General features: G+C 49.8%; 1 protein-coding gene across 1 annotated transcript in view; it reads right to left on the bottom strand.

Annotated features, from left to right (window-relative positions):
* LOC147732881 (protein mono-ADP-ribosyltransferase PARP14-like) overlaps positions 1-18,850 on the bottom strand; it is a 1,341,877-nt gene that overhangs the window by 824,205 nt on the left and 498,822 nt on the right. The window contains exon 11 of the mRNA XM_086957426.1: positions 13,136-13,285. Within this exon, the coding sequence (XP_086813552.1) occupies positions 13,136-13,285 (150 nt within the window). The remainder of the gene's footprint in view (positions 1-13,135; positions 13,286-18,850) is intronic.

The following is an 18,850-nucleotide window of genomic DNA, read 5'->3' as shown; positions in this document are numbered from 1 at the left end:
ACACCCCCAAAAAGAAAAACAAAACAGTTACACCCTGTCTGCTGTATCTCGCATAAGTATTTCAACAGTTTGGGCCGAAAACCTATTGTTCCTCTGCCCTATTTACATTTAATGTTTGCATCTCATCCCCACCCCCTTGGTTTAGTTTTGCCTCTGTGCTTTATGAAGCCCTACCCTGGTGCTCGACCCTATGCTTCACTACCGTGGTCACAAGACAGGTCCCTTGCATCATTTATGACAGTTGCACTCCTCTAGTATACAAAATGCCAACATGACACATACTAATTTTATTACCTGGAATGTATGAGGCATGCATAGACCCTCCCGCAAATACGCCATTTATGCCTATCTCAAGCGCCACTCCACGCATGTGGCCATGCTCAAGGAAACCCACATAAAACACTGGCTGAAGTAAGCAAGCTTCAGCTACGCGGTCATGGCCAGGTCTATGCTACCGATTTCTCCTCCTTTGCAAGAGGGGTATTACTTTAGATCAGACCTGGGGTCTCCTTCTCCAGTGAGAAAGTGGACAGTTACATACTTGTCAAGGGCAGTTTAGATGGCCAAAACATCCTTATTGGCAATATATACGCACCTAACACAGAGCAACCCCATATCCTCCGGAGGTTATCAGAAGCGTTCTCTCGCTGGGGTGGAATTCCATGGCTACTGGGTGAAGACTTTAATTGTATCCTAAGCACTGCTCTTGACAGATCATTCCTTTCACTGCCTAGTACCCCGGCCATCTCTAACACTCAGGCCTTATATGACTGGATTCAGCACTGGCACATGGTATATATTTGGCAACAGCATAACGCTCGTACGAAAGTATACTCCTTTTCCTCACCACATCACTTACACATTAGTCTTGACCGATTTGTTGGCACATCATCCCTACTGCTCTCTGTGGCACACACTAACTAACTAGGATTCACCCATACTGACCATAACCCACACTGTCTTCATCTGCATGGGTTACTGGCTGGCCTACCGTCCTGACATGGCGCCTGCAGCCAGCGGCACTTGAGGACCCCCAAATTCTGTGCCTCACTGCACATAGCCCTTGAAGACAATTTCAGACATAAACACCTGTCAGCAACATCTAGACTGACTGAGTGGGAGGCTTTTGAAGTGGCAACCAGGGGCTGCTTCCTGGGGATGACTTAGAATATCCACTGGCAGCTTCACAAAGATACACCTGCATAGAGCGTACATTCTTGCAACATGAGACTGACGCAGCACGGAATCCAGGGGACTTTCAATGCCTACTGGCGTTGCAACACAAACATATTTCCCTCCTGTAACATTTGTGTTGCCTGAACTGTTCGGACCATACTGCACGTACACATGCCACTGCCAACAAATCTAGCACACAACTGGCATGGCTAATACGGTTGGAGCAGCCCTGGCACCCTATCATGGCGCTAAGATCGGCTGTTGGTGACCTACTATACACTCAGCAGGACATACATCTAGAACTAGCCATCCAGAAATGCCTCGCTGTACCAGTCTAAGCTCACTGATCTCCCACCAGACACTGAAGTCTCCTCCACTATTACCCAATTATGCTTTCTAAAATACAAGAAGCCATTTGCCTCAGACAAGACTCCCTAACGGATGGCTTGCTTGTTGAATTTTACAAGGCATATGCAGTGCTCCTGGTGCCCCTTTTGCTCACTCTCTACAAAGATGTGCTGGCAGTCCCACCTCCCTATGCGAAGCACTACTTGTATCCCTTCCTAATATGGACAAAGACCACACTGATCTAGGATTTACCAGATCTTGGCGTTGCTCAACACAGGCTACAAGGTACTCGCAAAGATACTGGTTACTCAGCTGGCACCTATGGTACCAATGGTGGTACACCCTCACCAGAAAGGATTAGCGCCATCTCGCAGTACATCCTTAAACCTGGGACGCCTGCACCAGAATCACAGCCTTGAGCGGAATGTCTGGTACTGGATTTGGCCAAGGCCTTTGACTCCTTGGAATGGGCCTTTCTATTCTAAACCTTAGGATGTTCTTGTAATGGGGATCGCTATTTATGGCTGGTCAAGCTACTCTACACTTGTCCACTAGTCGGGGCCAAAACTGGCCCCCTGGAATCGGAATTATCCCAGATTCACAGGGGTACTTGCCAAGGCTGCCCCCTCTTGCCCCTGCTTTTCTCACAGGCCACAGAACCGTTGGCGCTTGCCCTCTGTGCAGGGGGTGCAGAGTAGGGTATTCTGCAGCGAGATGGCCTGCAATCTGTTTCTCTCTATGCAGATGATCTACTCATTTAACTTACAGAACTACACTCCATCCCCGATGCACTTGATCGTTTCGCTCATCATTCCGGCATTAAGGTCAACTCGACTAAATCTTGCTTGTTTCCTTTTATTCGTTAGCTGGTGGATCCCCACCTTACTGAGAGCGCAGATAAGATTCTGGCGTATGCTACCACTATCAGTGGCGTGGCGTATAGCACTCCTTTAGATGCTCTGTCCTGCCACCGCCTCCTTTATTACTTTGCCAATCTTCCAATCTATATTCCTGCACCCTTCTTTCGCTTCCTGGAAAATGCAATGCAGGAATTCATATGGAACAATCCTCGCTGCCGGGTTGGATTGTCAAAATTATATCTGCCCACAGACCAGGTTGGCCTTGCTGTGGCTCACTTGAGCACTATTATCTTGCATCTCAACTTCAATGGGTGGATAAATGAATGTCAGGCATACAGCTGGAGCACACAGCAACAGCTGCACCGGTGTTTAACACCAGCACACCTATGCCAATATCTAACTCCTTGTTGTTGGGGGTGGCATATCGCTGTTCCCACCGAGCTCTTTATCAAACACATACAGTGACTCCTTATGCCCCAGCGATACCGCTGCTTGCCTTGCCCAGATGACACGCCATTACGTCGTCAGCAGAAATAACCGCCTGAGATCCTTTACCAGGATAATAGTCTCCTGCCCTATGAGTTGCTGATGGTAGAAAACTTCTTCCCTCCCGGCCACTTCCTTCTATTCAATTTGCTAGTGACCACCATGGGAAGTAGATGGGGTGTCATGGCACTGGAACTTGAGACATACCTCACTATGCAATACCTGCATGTAGTGGGACTGGGCAGATATCAGTTCCGCTTGTTTGCAGACTATGCACTGCCATGCTGTGCCACAGCTCAAGCCTCTCTGGTGCAGGTGGAAGAACTTGCTCGTCCATGCCCTGACAAAAATTGGAAAAACACTTCAGTAGGGTTCGGTCCATGTCCACCGCAACACCAGATTCTGCCTTCTACAATACTATATCGTGCACAGCGCATATCGCACTCCAGCAAAAATAATCCACTATTTCCAGCAAACGGACACCGCCTGCCCCCATTGTTATCTGGTAGATGCGGACCTCCTGCACATGCTTTGGGGGTGCCCATGCCTGCAGCGTTACTGGCGGGGAGTCACCACCCAGCTGTCCACCTGCACAGGGTGCAGAGATGTGAATCATGGGTCTCAACCGAAAGACTAAGAAAAGTAAGGTCAACTCTTGTTTCCTTGACTTAGGGCTAGTAACGGTCAAGCGCCACATCAGGAGCAGGAGCAACCTGTGATTCAGCTTGGGCACAATCTCTTATGACTTTGTCTCATACAGAAACTGTTGCCTTGCACAGGGAAGACAGTTTAGTGCTATGCAAATACCCCATAGTGACCAACTGGGATGCTACCCTGGTTGACCTGCAAGCCTCCATTCAGTCAGATGGAGGAAAGGGCACTAACTTGCTGCCACAACGGACAGAAGACATTGTTCACTAATCAGTTCAATGGCTGCTAGAGCAGCTTCCTGTACGCACTTCCTGCCTTATACAGGGCTCCAGGTTAAGATTTGGTTACAGCCCCTCTACGAGCGCATCAATTAATTGTCCAGTATGTGTCAAACGTATTTATTGAGGGGAGGGCCAAGACAGACGGAGAAACTGTTGTCGTTTTATTATAGTATCTCTTTCTTTTTGCTCAGTTCACCTGTTTATTTCTGGGTATGCAAATTGCATCATCGCTGTGAATTATTGGGTGTAGCACAAAGATTATCCAAAATAGTAAACTGTAACTTGACATCTTTATAAGCGCCATAACTTGTACATCTCCTTTGATACATCTAACTACTAGTTAGTGTAACACACTATACGGCATATGCCTAAGTCTTGTAATGCTGCACTAATGTATACTATGCTAATTGTTACACCACATGTGCAAACCGTACATGATTGTAAAACAAAATTCAATACACAGATTCAAATAAAAAACAATTAAACTATGCGCAGAACCATTCTGAGCATACAAAATAATCTAGAGATTCCTAAATGGAAATTAATTCAACATGGCTAAGGATGGATGACATTCAAAAGCAACATAGCCAGTGATTGGAGCAAGAACGTCTACCCAGACTGAAAAAATTGAAAATAAGTATGGACTGGTGACTGACCAAGGGCTAGTCGCTTTATGAAGGGTGGGAGTGGCTGAAAAAGGGGTTGCCATAGAGGGAAGCTTGAACAATTGGTGAATGATTTTATGGATGGAGGAATATGTTAGTGGATTTGATGACTGATGGTATTATCCTACCTATGTTAGCAGAAGTAGACTGTTTACTGCATGGGAACTGTTCTGGCTTCAGCGGAGACCATCCATTTCTTCATCACTCATCGTAGATATGATTTTTGAAATAAGCCAAGTGTCTGTTCTATCACTGTAACTGTGAACGCTCCCTCCATTGCTTGCATTGTTTCTCTGTTCTCTTGAAACCTCAATAAAAACATGACTGTAAAGGCGACAACTACACCAATGTGCTGCTCATTTTACTATTACTGTGAATCTGCTTAACCTTCTATTTTTATAGTTTTGTATGGAAGTTTATTTTCTTGTTTAAAGCTCAATAAAATATTTTGAGAAAAAAACACGTGTACAATAATTTGATCCATAGACTTCCTGTACATGTCAACTTAGGCTTGCTAAATAGACAAACTTACCATCTGATCTTCAAAAGAGCTAGGTAATTTGCTTTATGTGCTGAAAAATAAGCTATCATTGCATTGTTGGTCTCAGACACGATGTCAGATCATAACAGCTAGTGATACCGGCTGTGGGACTTGATGGCGATTGAAGCAACTGAGGTGCCTTGGAGCAAAAGGAAGGGGCTATAAAGGAACATGGGCCAACAGCCTAAACTTCCTTGCAGTGAAATTTAAGGAATTAAATTGTATCAGATATCTTAGGGCATTCGCTGACTAACTGTTCCAAAGCCATCCATAAAAAATCTGGGGATGTGGCTTGACCACAACCTGTCCATAGAAACTCAAGCTATAAAACTTTCAGCCATCTGTTTCGGCATACTGCACATGGTCCATAAGATCATGTACTTCATTCCTGAAAAGGCACGCAGAACAAAGGTCCAGGCCCTAGTGACTTCAAGATTAGACTACAGCAACTCCTTGTATTTGGGTTCTCCCAATACGTTGTTAATAGGCCACAAGTTGTCCAGAACGCTGCGGCCAGGAGGCTTCTATAAATTCCTAGACAGGAGTCAGTTAGATCCTCGCTCAAAAAACTGCACTGGCTCCCCAGTCAATCCAGGGCGAGGTTCAAAACCCTTTGCCTAGCTCATACTGCCATGTATGATAGGGGTTCAGCCCTGTTAAAAACTATGGTCACCCCCTATGTCCCTAACAGATCATTCAGGTCCTCCTCTGACTATCTTATGATCACTCAAAGGGTAAAGAGCTTGAGATGGGGAGGGAGATCAATCATGCACTTTGCCCCAATGCTCCAGAATTCATTGACCAAGGAGCTGAGGCTGACCAGACATGAAGACATTTTCTGAAAAAAACGTAATTCCTGGCTGTTCCCTTAATGCTCTTTTCCACACTTTGGTTCCTCTCAGCAGCACTGTGAAGCCCCTGGGCAGCCAAGCACTTTATAAATCCCAGAAACACACTGTCAGGTCTGGGGAGACAAAGATCTGAGGGTGGAAAGTACACAGCAGAGTCACCAAAATACATAAAGTCACAAAGTGGAAATGAGTAACTGTTACTGTATACATCTTCTGTTATTTGAGGGTCTTACACACATATATATAATTTGAGATAAAGGACACTGAGAAGGTGGGGCTGGAGTTACAAAGTTAATTGTTGGTGTGGATTTTTGTCCCGCTGGCGGCAGGTTGTAGGCAGAAGATGTACTTCAAAATTTCTTAACACATGCAATTGAGCTTCAAAAAACTTCAACTTGGGGGCATGGCCAAGATGGCGACCTAGGTGGACGTGCTACCTTGAGGCTCCCAGCTCCGAGTTCCCAATCCCGGCCATTTCGCAGCAAAATATCCCCGATTGTGCGTGGAACTTGGTGGGGACCAGCAGAGATGCGGAAGAGCCACACTGGTGTGCAGTCTGAGGCGGTGTGAAGTATCAGAAAGCCGGCGCAGCGGTCCACGGCCTGACGCCGTGAAATGGCAGCTGAGCAGTACGGGCACTAAGGAAGGTGCGACTGTGCCCAGCGGGGGGCCCCTAGGGCCGTGGAGGGTCCTTGCAGTCTGCCGATCGCCAGCCCAGAAGTACCGATTGTGTGTGGCAGCAGCGTCGAAGCGAGAGGCAGCGGGCGGAGTATGACAGCGGCGGCTGGTGCTGGCAGAGTGCCCAGATGCGGAGGGTGTGAAAATTGAGGCCGGGAGCAGTAGCGGATCTGGCCGATACCCTCACTGGGCCCGCCGAGAGAGACTTGAGCGCCCGGCCCTGGTGTGCACCGCTAGGAGCAGAGGTGAGGAGCGGTGACTCTGCGGCGCTGGAACGACCGACAGTGAGCTAAGTGCAACGCCGGAGGTTGGGGCTGGCAGAGGGCCCCGTCGCGGAAGGTGCGAGAATCGAGGCAGGGGCGGCTGGGCCTGCGAGAGCGAATCTAGCTGCCACCTCCACTGGGTCTGTTGGGCAGGCCCTGACGCTCTGCCCCGGTGAGTGCCCCCCCCCCCAAGCACGGCAAATATCGACGTCCGCCTGTGGGAGGAAGGGCAGGTCCCACACCGGCGGAGGAAGGGGATGCAAACTCAAGGAGGCTGCAGGACGGTGGTGAGCGGCTGGGAGTCCAGCGAGGCGCAGGTAGAGAGACAAAACGGGAGCGAAGACCCCAGACAGAGGCCTCAGCGGGATTGGAGGCCAGGGACCAGCGCCTTGATGGAGCCCACATCACATCAGGCGCCAAGAGACCCAGAGGAAGAGGCCCTGAGCTTCGGGGACAGCGGAGGGTCCGTCAAAAACACCCCATACTTTTACCCGCTCTACACGCAAGGCACCCCCACGGAATGGGGCGAGGGCCCCCCCAAGCCAGATGAGTGCATGGACAGGGGCTGACCGGCGGACGGCATAAGGGCACCAGAAGGATCAGTCGGCCGGCCTCTTGGCCAGGCACCAGGAGCTCTAGAGACCAAGGCCCCCGCACTTAGGGAGTCAACAACAGGCACAACTGCAAACCCTGCTTCATTGCCCGCTTCCTACGCTTGCCCCCCCACCCCCCGCGCAGCAGAGAGAGGGAGCCCCCGCTAGCATTGTGTATTTGGACAGTGGCTAACCGAGGTACGTGGCTAAAGCATCAGATGGATCGGGCAGACGAGCTCCAAGGTCAGAGGGGGAGCAGTGCCAGATAACGGAAGGCCGAAACTACCCGAGTGCAGGTCGTAGCTTGGACGAAGGGTCAGTAAGTGCTCTGCTGCATGAAAGGATGGCCAAAACCGCCAGAGAGCGTTCCTGTAGAGGGAAAACCAGTCGTGAGGCCCTAGCGGCAAAGGGAACTAGCGTGCGTACTGCCCGCTGGGGCCTTGGAGGGATATTAAAATGTCTGGCATGAGAATGAAAGGGGAGAGATCTCAAAGAAATGCTTACCAAATCCCCTACAACAGTGGACAAAGGGGGCCCGCCCCAGCCAGCTTCTCAGCCCCAAATGGACCGGTCACCTAAGGATACGCCCATCACTAGGGAATTCCTGGAATCGCTGTACAACACACTCCACGATGATTTCCAGTCGCTCAAGAAGGAGGTAGATGGCGAAGTTGAAGAAATACGCTGTGATGTTGATAAGCTGGGGGAGAAGGTCACAGCTATTGAGGATGGTGAGCACTCCAAAAGCGAAGAAATCGAGTCCCTGCAACAAGAAATCATCCACCTACAGGACCAACAAGTGGATCTTCAAGCGCACGCCGAGGACCTGGAGAATCGGTCTCGACGCAACAACATTTGCGTCAGAGTTGTCCCGTGGTGAGAGGAGGGATCAGATGTGGCGGGCTACCTCCAGGGCCTCATCAGAGACATCCTCGGCGAGCCTTCGGACTTTGAGATACGCATAGATCGCACGCATCGAGTGGGGTTGGGGAGGCGGGTAACGGCCCCACCACCGGACATTCTAGTCTTCCTGCCAGACTTTGTGCTGAAAGAACGTATCTTGCGGGAGGCCCGGAAGAAACAACCTATCCAGTACCAGGATCACCCCGTAGCTTTATTCCAGGATCTGTCCTCCATAACATTGCAAAAGAGAAAAGCCTTTAAGGAAGTGACATCTTATCTGAAAGATAAAGGGGTGCCGTACTCGTGGGGCCACCACTTCCGCCTAATTTTTAAATGGAACGGCAAGCTACACCAGATGAGATCGCTTCAAGAAACCTGTAACTTCTGGGCCTTGAGGGTCGCAGCCAGGAGTCTTCCCCTACCCCATCGCAGTGGCCATCGGGAAATGGTTGGCAGACAGTGGGACGCAGACATTCTCCCAAAATGGACATGAAGCCAGACCCGGTGGCATTATCCCAGGAGAGGGCGTTGGCCCTGGAAGTGGTGAAGTGAGACACTTCAGCCCCTGAGCGAATGTGCAAACTCCAATGGGGAATACATAGGACGGTGACATGGCTGTTCCGGGGGGCGGGGCGACGGGGAGGGGGGGTGCGGGTTCGACTATGCTCCACGTGGACCCTTCACTCTTTCTTTATCCCAAGCGCCGGCATTTCAGGAAGGCAGATATTGGTCGGTTGGGGATGTTCTGTTTGGGTTAGGGTGGGGGGTTGGATGGGCTTGGGGTGGGGGCAGAGGGTAGGGAGGACCGAGTGGGGATGGTTGGGGTAGGGATGGAGGGGAGGGGGTAGGGGGAGGAACCAGTGTGTCATCAGGGGAGGCTCCCAGCAGGGCATCTAATAGCGTCTGACAATTTCGGGGCGACACTGTTCCACCCCATCCATACACTATGAAGAGTCCTACCTTGAAAGTAGTTACCCTCAATGTAAAGGAGCTCAACAACCCCATCAAACGTAGAGTCATTCTGCCCTACCTAGAGAACTCCGGGGCCTCTATATGTCTCATACAGGAAACACATTTGCTGTCTAAAGATTGGCACAGGATGCGATCCCGTGCCTTTCCTCATCAATACTACTCTTCCACTACGGATAAGAGGGCGGGGGTCGCCATACCTAGTTATGAACCCAGAGCAGGATCGATCGGGCCACCACTATGGCTCGACAGGGGCGATCTCTCCCAAGGAGAGGGCCTGGTTGAGACAAAGAGGGCTTCTGGATGTCTGGCGGGAGGCCCATCCCAAGAGCACACATTATTTATTCTACTCACATGTGCACCATACATATGCTAGGTTAGATCATTTCATTAGCTCCTCAGAACTTTACGCATTCGCTGACAAGGTGGACATTGTCCCTGCCTCACTCTCTGACCACGACACAGTGTCAGTCTCTCTCTCAGTCCCCCGCACCTACAAATCTAAAGGAAAATGGAGGTTATGATAATCCCTACTACATAGGAAAGAGATGATCCAGCAGCTCAACAAATGTATTGCTGACTATCTCTCGACTAACGATCAGCCAGGCACATCTCTCCCAGCGATTTGGGGGGCTCTGAAAGCGGTCGCGAGAGGGGAACTGATAGTGCTTTCGGCAGCGGAAACTAGGGAGCGGAAGGAAAAACGAGATCTGCTCACGCCCAAAGTCACGGAACTCGAAAGAGTACAAAGCTGCACGGGAGCCCCAGGATATGGCACCAATTGAAGGCGGCCAGGGCACAACTTGCAGGCCTAGATCTGGACCGAGCTGAGTACGCTGCCCTGCGGCTCAAGCACACCTATTATGTAGGAGGTAACAATACAGGGCGCCTCCTTGCGAGCAAACCACAGAACTCGTATCCTGCAAGCCAAGGTCTCTGTTATCAGCGATGCCCGGGGCGAGGCAGTAGTATCCGACGATCTAATAGCTGAAACATTCAGAGATTCTATGATTCCTTATATAGTAGAGACCTGACCATTGACACGGCCGGTGGGGCCTACCTCAGTCAGGCAGCGACCACGGCCCTCAATGCCTCTGGGTCAACAGCTCTAGAAGCACCCATTAGGATCAAAGAGGTGATCGGAGCGATCTCCAGGCTCAAATCCCTGAAATCCCCAGGGCCAGACTGCTTCTCGGCGGGTTTCTCCAAATCATTCTGCCCGCTTTTGGCACCGATTTTAACCAGACTATTTAATTCTTTCCAGGGGCCGGGCTCAATACCACTGGATATGTTAGGAGCAGACTTAATTGTGCTACCCAAACCCGGGAAAGACGCTACCCAATGCTCCGCATACAGACCTATCTCCCTACTCAACCTGGACCTAAAACTTTTTACGGGGGTCCTGGTTTCTAGGCTGGGCCCACGGCTACCGGGCATCATTGAGCCTGACCAATCTGGCTTTATCCCGAACCGCCAATGCAGCAACATCACCAAACGCTGCATGCATCTAATCGACAAGGCTCACTATAACCATCAGGACGCCATGCTACTGTCGATCGATGCCAAAAAGGCGTTCGGCAGGGTGGATTGGGGGTTCCTAGACAAGACGCTGGCACACTTTGGCATAGGGGAACGCTTCAGGGCCTGGGTTGCGAGCTGCTATGACAAGCCACGGGCATCGATCAGAGTAAATGGCACACACTCACCCCGTCCACAGAGCAGTTTCCCTGAACTACGCGAACCTCACCTCTCAAGTTCAGGGAGATCTGCGTCGATGGCAAAAACACCGCTGTCACTTTTGGGTCGTATAGCGGCGATAAAGATGTCCATATTGCCTAAAATACTACACGTCTTCCAAACCATTCCCGTTGGACCACCCCTGGGAACACTCCGAAGGCTACAAGACGCTATCCAACAATTCATATGTGCAGGGAAGAGGCAGCGGATGTGTAAGGATTTGTCTCATCGGCCTCCCGATGAGGGGGATGGGGATCCCTAACCTCCTACAATACTATCAGGCAGCCCAACTCCGGTACTTAGTGGAATGGAGCCGACCTGAATCAGAAAAGAGATGGCTCTTTCAGGACCGAGCGATGGCACAGACGGCTCTCTGGAAGATACCCGGCCTGCGGCGAACGGATGGGCCGAAATATCTTAATAGATCCCCTATAACGCGCACGATTATGAGGGGCTGGGACGCAGGAAAATGACGGCACACGAAAAGTGGCGAGTCACTAAAGAAACGGATCGGAAGTTGATCTCGGAGCTCTGTCGAATTATCTACCCGCCGACCGCTAAGCCACGCTCAGCCGGTCAGAAACGATGGGAGGGAGAGCTGGGTAGGGCTCTCTCTGATCAGGAGTGGCAAGCCATATACTACAGGGCAAACCATACCGCTAGGAACACAGCGAGCAGGGAAACAGCGGTTAAAGTAGCAACCTATTGGTACTTAACACCGGTCCGTCTGAATAGAGGTAATTCTGACCGTAGCCTTACTTGCTGGAGAGGATGCGATGAAGAGGGAACACTGACTCACCTGTTATGGGGCTGCCGAGAGGTGGAGGGATACTGGATGGAGGTTCTCAACGAAATCGACAAACACTTCGACACGGAAATCCCTAGGTTCCCAGTATACACATTCTTGGGATTACCCAATAAACTCACTTTCCCCCTGAAATCAGCCCGTGGGAAACAGATGGGACTAGTGATGGGGGCAGCAGTGCAGCATATTTTGTCGCTCTGGGGCATACAGACCAGACCGACTAATACAGGGTGGCTCCATAGATTGTGGTATATAGCGGACATGGAGCATATTCAGGCTTCCCTCACCGAATCCCTGTCTTCTTTTGCTACTTCTTGCCAGCTGATGATCGCAATTTTGGCGACAGACTTCAATGAAGTCACATGCCCAAAATATCTTCGCCTCCTGCGACTTACAGACTCTTCACCTTCGGAGGATACTACTGGGGACTAGGTGTATCTAACTCCCAATGTGCCATGTCCACAATTGGAATATCTCAGACACACCGGTTCCGGGAGGGGGGAGTGGGGAGGGGAAGGGAGGGGACTGTTGGGTTTTGGTTTCTTTATCCAAATGAGTTTCTGGTTGGAGAACTTGGCAGGAGCCTTTGCCCAACACACTTGCTGCACAGGCGGACTTTCCCACGCTATATGAAGCTGCTTGGGGGGTGGGCAAGGGAGAGGGGTGGGCCCCTGTATTTATGCAGAATTGTAAAACGCTTGTACTGTGTAAAACTTCAACTTCTTGTTTTTTTCGAGGTCATATTTACTGTGAAGTCAATTAAAAAAATATTCTCAAGGTGGTGGTGCTGTATGACCTACTGCTGGCATCACAGAGCCATTCAAACAAATGCTGGTTATCTACACCCACAATTGAAATTTTGAAAAAATAAAAAACATTCCTAGTCATACTGCTCAATAGAGTACATGTATCTCTAATATAAAACATCTAAATGCAACTGGAATTGAGGAGGGAGTGAGAAAAGGTTTACAGTTGTTTAGAACATTTTACAAAGTGTAATTAGCTCTTTAAATGTCTGCATTACACATAGATTACAGTATACACACACAGGTATCATGATTGAAGAGCAAGATCATCAACATACCCTTTGAGGAAAATAAAAATGTCTGTCACATAAGATGGAGTATTATTTATTGCAATCAATGTTACATTTTCTAGGGTTATATCCTGTTTCGTTCATAAGATACACATTCAGGCTAACTCAATCATGTGAATAAAAACTGCAACAGTAAAGTAATACAAGGCTGCTGCATAGATTTCCTTCTAGTACATTTAAGTGTAACAGCTCACATATTGGGGAGGTACTAAGTAAAACATAAGTACAGTACCTTGTTTGAGATTAAATGTTTGATTTGATGAGTTTACAATGACATCTGTAGATTCTTTTGTAATGTCACCAGACTTTACTTGTAATTTTACAGGCCCAATCAGCATTTCGTATACTCCCAGGGTTGGGACCGTGACCGAGCCAATGGATACTGTGGAGAAAATAATGGCCAGAAGTTATTCACTGGTGAAGTGAAATACCTAGACATGTCAATGATGGGATATGCAATGCCCTCAAATCAACTATAAGGCTGGAGCAGTGCATGGAAGAAGATATGGTTAAGTATCTCACAGATGTCTGGAACGTAACCACAACACCATTAATAAAATATAATCACAAATGACATCAATGATAATGACATCACAAATCACAATTGGCATCAAATGACAGAGTGGTACATGGGGCAAGAGCAAGACCTGGTTGTATGCTTAAAGCCTTCCAACAAAGGCAAAGTAAGAGATAAGTGAGTGGGAAGAGAAGGAGTATTTAACTGGATCATTTCAAAGATCAGGTTCAGCACATAGACCATACTGTGCACAGTCTTTGGTTACTTTTGCATTGCACCTATAGACAACTGGCTTCTAAAGTCTATGCACACTTATATCAAGGAAAGAGGTGCTTACTGGTGGATAAGTGCTGCAGCCCATTGGACACAGCTAAATGGTTTGCAAGTGAGACTCTTGGGTTAAGGACTTAAATAAAGGGTGTGCCCGAAGACTGGTGCTCCCAAATAGTGCACATTAAGCACTAAAGGCAGTAATGTTCAGAATGCCCTACAAGATGGAGTGATGCTCTCAAAACATTCTAGGCATAGATGTCTGTGCCCACTAAGCTCTTGGGGTATAGGCACGGAGTAAAATAACTTGGAACAACAGCCAAAGCTTCTTGTACATGAATAAATTAACCGCTCAGCACAGTCTCAAGTCTTGACTCTGGGCCCAAAGCGCGCTAGTCTCAGCAGAATTTGTCTGTCCTCAGCACCTTTATGGGTGTAGGTGTTAGTGGAGGTGTGGCTTTGTCGCTCAAGATGGTTGACCAAAGCTATGGGAGCTCACACAGTGCGGAACAGGAGAATCCACATTTACCCTGTGTTTTTTTGCAGAAATGTCCCTGTCAGTGGTAGGGAAAAGCAGTGCCAGCAGACTCAGCTTCCGCTGCAGCCGAAAAAAAGAATGAGACACCAAACACAACATCGGTGCGAGCCCAACTGGCCTAGGACAGCACCGCAGCCGCGGCTAATGATGGACAGGTGATTGTGAGTTGGGGGCCGGTGACGTGCAACTCCAGCGTCCATCCCTGCTCTGAGGAGGAGCCCTGACGCGGTTGCCAACAAGGGAATCTGAACTTGCACTGCCTGCCGATGGGCCCTAGAACAGGATCTGCCTGGCCTGTGGCGAAGCAGATGACTGCACCAAAGGCCCTATAGTTTGACAGGGCCCTGTGTACTTGTTGGAGAAGAGGGGCCCAACAGACTCACCCCTTCAAGGTGGCGAATGCTCTCGCAGGCGGCAGGGGACTGCGAAAGCAACAGGCTCAAGCTCTTGCTGAAGCCAAAGTGAGAGCGAGAACGATCCCCTGGGTGTGGTGGGTACACAGGCCTGGAGGGCCCGGGACAACACTTGTTCGCCATACCTCTCGCAGGTTTGAGAGCCCTACCCGAGCTCGGGGGAGACCGCACTGAGAGAGAGGATCACGGGTGAGTCGGAAACCTTGAGGGGTGTGGAGAAGGACTGCTGAGGCCCACTGTCTAGGAGCATGTCTTGGACTGGGCATGTTGTGCTCCCTTGGGACCTGGCATCAGGGCTCGGGAGAATGAAAGAGACCTACAACACTGAGCTGGGCCTCCACAGGGCCCACAAATAAGGGGGAAGAAGGGAGGCAGGGTGGCTACTGCTGAGACTGCGAGAGAGGCATCCCCCTCTTCAACGCAGGGCCAAAGGTTTCGCAGCATATGTGGGATCAGTGGAGGGCCCACCTTCAACGGAACAGAGAGAACCAAAGGATTAAAATATACTAAACCGAGGGTTGAGGGTCTAAGGGAAACTTTTAGAGACCAGAGCGGATAAATTCCCCAGGACAACTATAATGAAATAACAATTATCCGTGGGTTTGGCAAGCTAAGAGAAGCTCAAAGAGCCTGTAGGGACTTTGATGTTTAGTGCTGGAAATAGTGTGGGTCGGGTGAGGGCATACGCTGGGTGTTGAGGTTCAGTAAGATTTTGTTAAGGCCCAGGATTAAAGTCTCTAGTTGGCTTTCTAGTAGAGCGAGACGCTGCATTGTCTTCCCAGAGGCGGGGGTAGGGAGTTCTGGAAGAGGAGAGCTTGTCTGTGTTGCGCTCGGTTTTGGAGTCGGACGATGTCAGTGTTGCCACTGTGGGTGGTCATGGGCAAGGGGAGATAAGAATTACGTTGTGATGCTGGCGTTCTCTTGTGTGTGGGTAGAGAGAGTGCGCTAGGAGTCATTGATAGGTTTAGGGTCGCCAGTTGTTGGTTGAGGGGGGTATTGTGAGGGGGAAGTGGGGAGGCAACGGTCAGCCTGGGGTTGGAGAGCCTCAGTTGAGTCGTACCACTGGTTTGTATTGAAGGGAGGGTATGTACTGTGAGTGTTTAGAGCGGGGGGAAAGAGGGGTGGCGTGGGGGTTTGTTCCCGGGGGTGGGGGGATGTTGTCGTTATTGGAATCGGGGGTGGGATAGGTTTGCAGTATCTTGTGGTGCATCGATCTGTCAAAGGGAAAGGGAGTTGGTCAGGCAAGGGTGACTAGCATGAGAGTGGGTGTTGCGTAGCGAGTGGAAGAGGGAGTCAAATGCCCCTAGGTTGACGTTGTTGGCTTGGATCATGACTGTGGCATTGGAGTAGATGGTTGCAGAGGAGTTGCTGATGCGCAAAGGGTGGTTAGGGGTTGAGAATGTCAGTTTGTAGCTGTGGGGGGTGTTTGTTGTTTTGGCTATGTGGAAATGGAACCTGAGAATGGAGTTCCTGTTTTCCGGTCTGTCCATGCGGAAAATGAGATCCATTTTCAGCTGGCCTTTGGAGGAGCAGTGGAATGTCTGATCAGTTTCTGTTTTAAGTTTCTTTTCGCTTTAGGGGAGAGGTTAGGGGGGGGAATGATGGAGAAGGGGTTTTAGGTAGTTAAGTGAAGAGGGGCTGAGAGAGGTTGGTGTAGTAAATGGCATGTTTTCTGGTTAGAGAGGGGTAGCTCCTTGGAGCTCTACTCCTCCAGTTGGGCTTTTATCAAGACTAGCTTTTCTTTTCTGAGCTGAAAGATTGTGTTCAGCATTCGGTGGGGCTGGTTCATCTGTAGTGGAAATGCTAGGGAGCCTAGGGATGCAGTTGAGTATATTGGTTTATTGCGATTCAGTTACGAGGACTGTGTTTTGTACCTGTGCTATAACCGATAGACAGGAGATAAAGGTAGGGCGAAGCCGCTGTCTTAGGCATAGGCATCATGCTAATGTCATGCGGCGGAATCAGGTATGCATTATTCGAGCCTCTGTTGCTGAGGCTCGTTCAACTGTAGGATTTTTCTGGGGAGCCTGGGGATGATATTAAGGGATAAGAGTGTAGCGGTTCATTGATGAGAGTGAGGAGCCTGTCCGCAAGCTAGGAGTAGTGGGTAATCAAAGGCAGTGATCTTGAGGCCAGGCATCGCGCTGGCGTCTGGTACTAGCAGTTGTGTCTACAACCTCTGTGCCTTCTAACACTGAGGCAGCGTGGCAATATGGTTGATCTGGGGAGCCTGGGGGAGTTGCTTTGGAATGAGGTTGTTGCGATAATCAGGAGGGAGCTCGGAGCTTTATCCAATAGATGGAGATTAATGTGCATGTGGTACAAAACTGCGCAGCACGTACCCTGCTGCAGATTCCGCGAACCCAGTCAGCCAGACCTGGACTGAAAAGTCTGCACTGGCTGCCAGTGAGGCAGAGAGTGGCATTTAAGGCGCTGTGCATCGCACATCGGGCCTTCTGGAAGACGGGCCCAGCAATCAATAACAACCTTGTCATCCCCTACCACCCAAACAGGAACCTCCGGTCCATGGAGGCTTTCTTGGCAGTTGTTCCTAGAGTGAAGAGAGCCAGGACCGGGGGTAGGCTGTTCTCTTTGAACACCGTTAAGCTTTGGAATGCTCTCTCCCTCTCACTTCGGTCCAACCCAGATCTGCTCTCATTCCGAAAAAAGCTGAAAACACTACTGTTTGCCAAATCCTCCGAGTTCTAACTCCTCTGCTCCGTCACATCTCTGCTTCAACTCAGCGCTTGGACGCCCGTGGGCAGCAACCGCGCTTAACAAATTTATTTTCATTTCATTTCATTAAGGCTGAGCGGAGGTCGCCATCCTGGGCACAGGCATACGTGGTGTGGCAGAATGAAGAGTGCTGTGTCGCGTCTCTGTGCGTAGTTGTTGCCAGGTTCGCAGAGACACAGTGGGCAATGGAGGTGATGATAGAAGTGGAGGAGATTGGTCGGTGTTAATAAATGAGTAAGCGTGGCTTGAAAGCCGCCATCTTAGGGTCAGGCAACAAAGTCACAAGACCTGTTTTTCTTTTCCTGGGACGGCGCTTCTAGTGAAGACTATTTCACGAGCTAATGGCCAAGTGAGTCGACCCTTCCTCAATTATTGACTCGGGTACTCACCGTGGCTGCTTGCTGGTTGTTGTGGGTAGGATGCCGCCATTTTAGGGTCAGGCAATGATTCCTCCGTGATTACTGTCGGTCTATTTCGCGTTGCGCCTGGGACTGCTGGGCGTCTGCTGCTTGCCAGTATTCAGTGAGAGGCTGTGGGTGAAGGCAGATGGGACTAATGTGACGGGTATTCCTCGGCTATTAAGGAGGCTTAATGGGGGTTGAAGGCCGCCATTTTTAGTTCAGGCAGCGGGGTAGCGAGCCCTCTCCTAAACCAGACACAGAGACCCAAAAGAACAGGAGCTGCAATGTCCACGAGCGAAGCGATGGAGCTTGTCCTCGTACAACACTCCCTCCTCTATCGCCCCATAAGCCAAGATCCAGGTCATCACAGGATTTAGGAGAGACCATTCTCCACCCAGACCTCACTAACATACCCAGGGCCCCTCTAATTAAGAAACAAAACCGGGAGGACGTCCACCAATTGCATGCTCAAACTGCAGATCAGCCACCAAACATGCAACAGAGCTGGCAGAAACCACCCCTACTCATGATATGGACATCACATTCATCACTGAGACATGGCTAAATGAGTGCTTCTCCCCAATTATCGACATGCTTGTACCCCCAGGCTTTGCAATCATCAACAAAGACAGAAAAGACCAGCGAGGAAGGGGTCTAGCAATCATACAAAAGAACAACATCTCCGTGACTGAAACTGACACCTTCATCTACAACACCTTTGACTGTCTAACCGGCAACATCAACACGATCGACAACAAACCACTACTCTGTCACCTCCTCTACTATCCGCCTGGCTACACCTCTGCATTCGGAGAACACTTGTCCGACCCGATAACTCACTGTTCATTCCGTGACGCCAACAACTTATTCCTAGGTAACCTCAACCTTCACCGGAATAAGGAAAACAACTTACTGATCCAAACCCTGAACGAGCTCCTACACAACAATAACCTTACCCAACACTGCGCAGAAGAAACCCACAATGGAGGATCAATCCTGGATCCCATTATTGCCCAACCAGACTCAGTCAGGATCGACCACATCCTGCCCATTGACTGGTCCGACCACCACA

Source organism: Lissotriton vulgaris, chromosome 2_1 (genome assembly GCF_964263255.1).
Source record: "Lissotriton vulgaris chromosome 2_1, aLisVul1.2, whole genome shotgun sequence".
Taxonomy (NCBI): domain Eukaryota; kingdom Metazoa; phylum Chordata; class Amphibia; order Caudata; family Salamandridae; genus Lissotriton; species Lissotriton vulgaris.
This window is presented reverse-complemented; position numbering and strand designations above follow the sequence as displayed.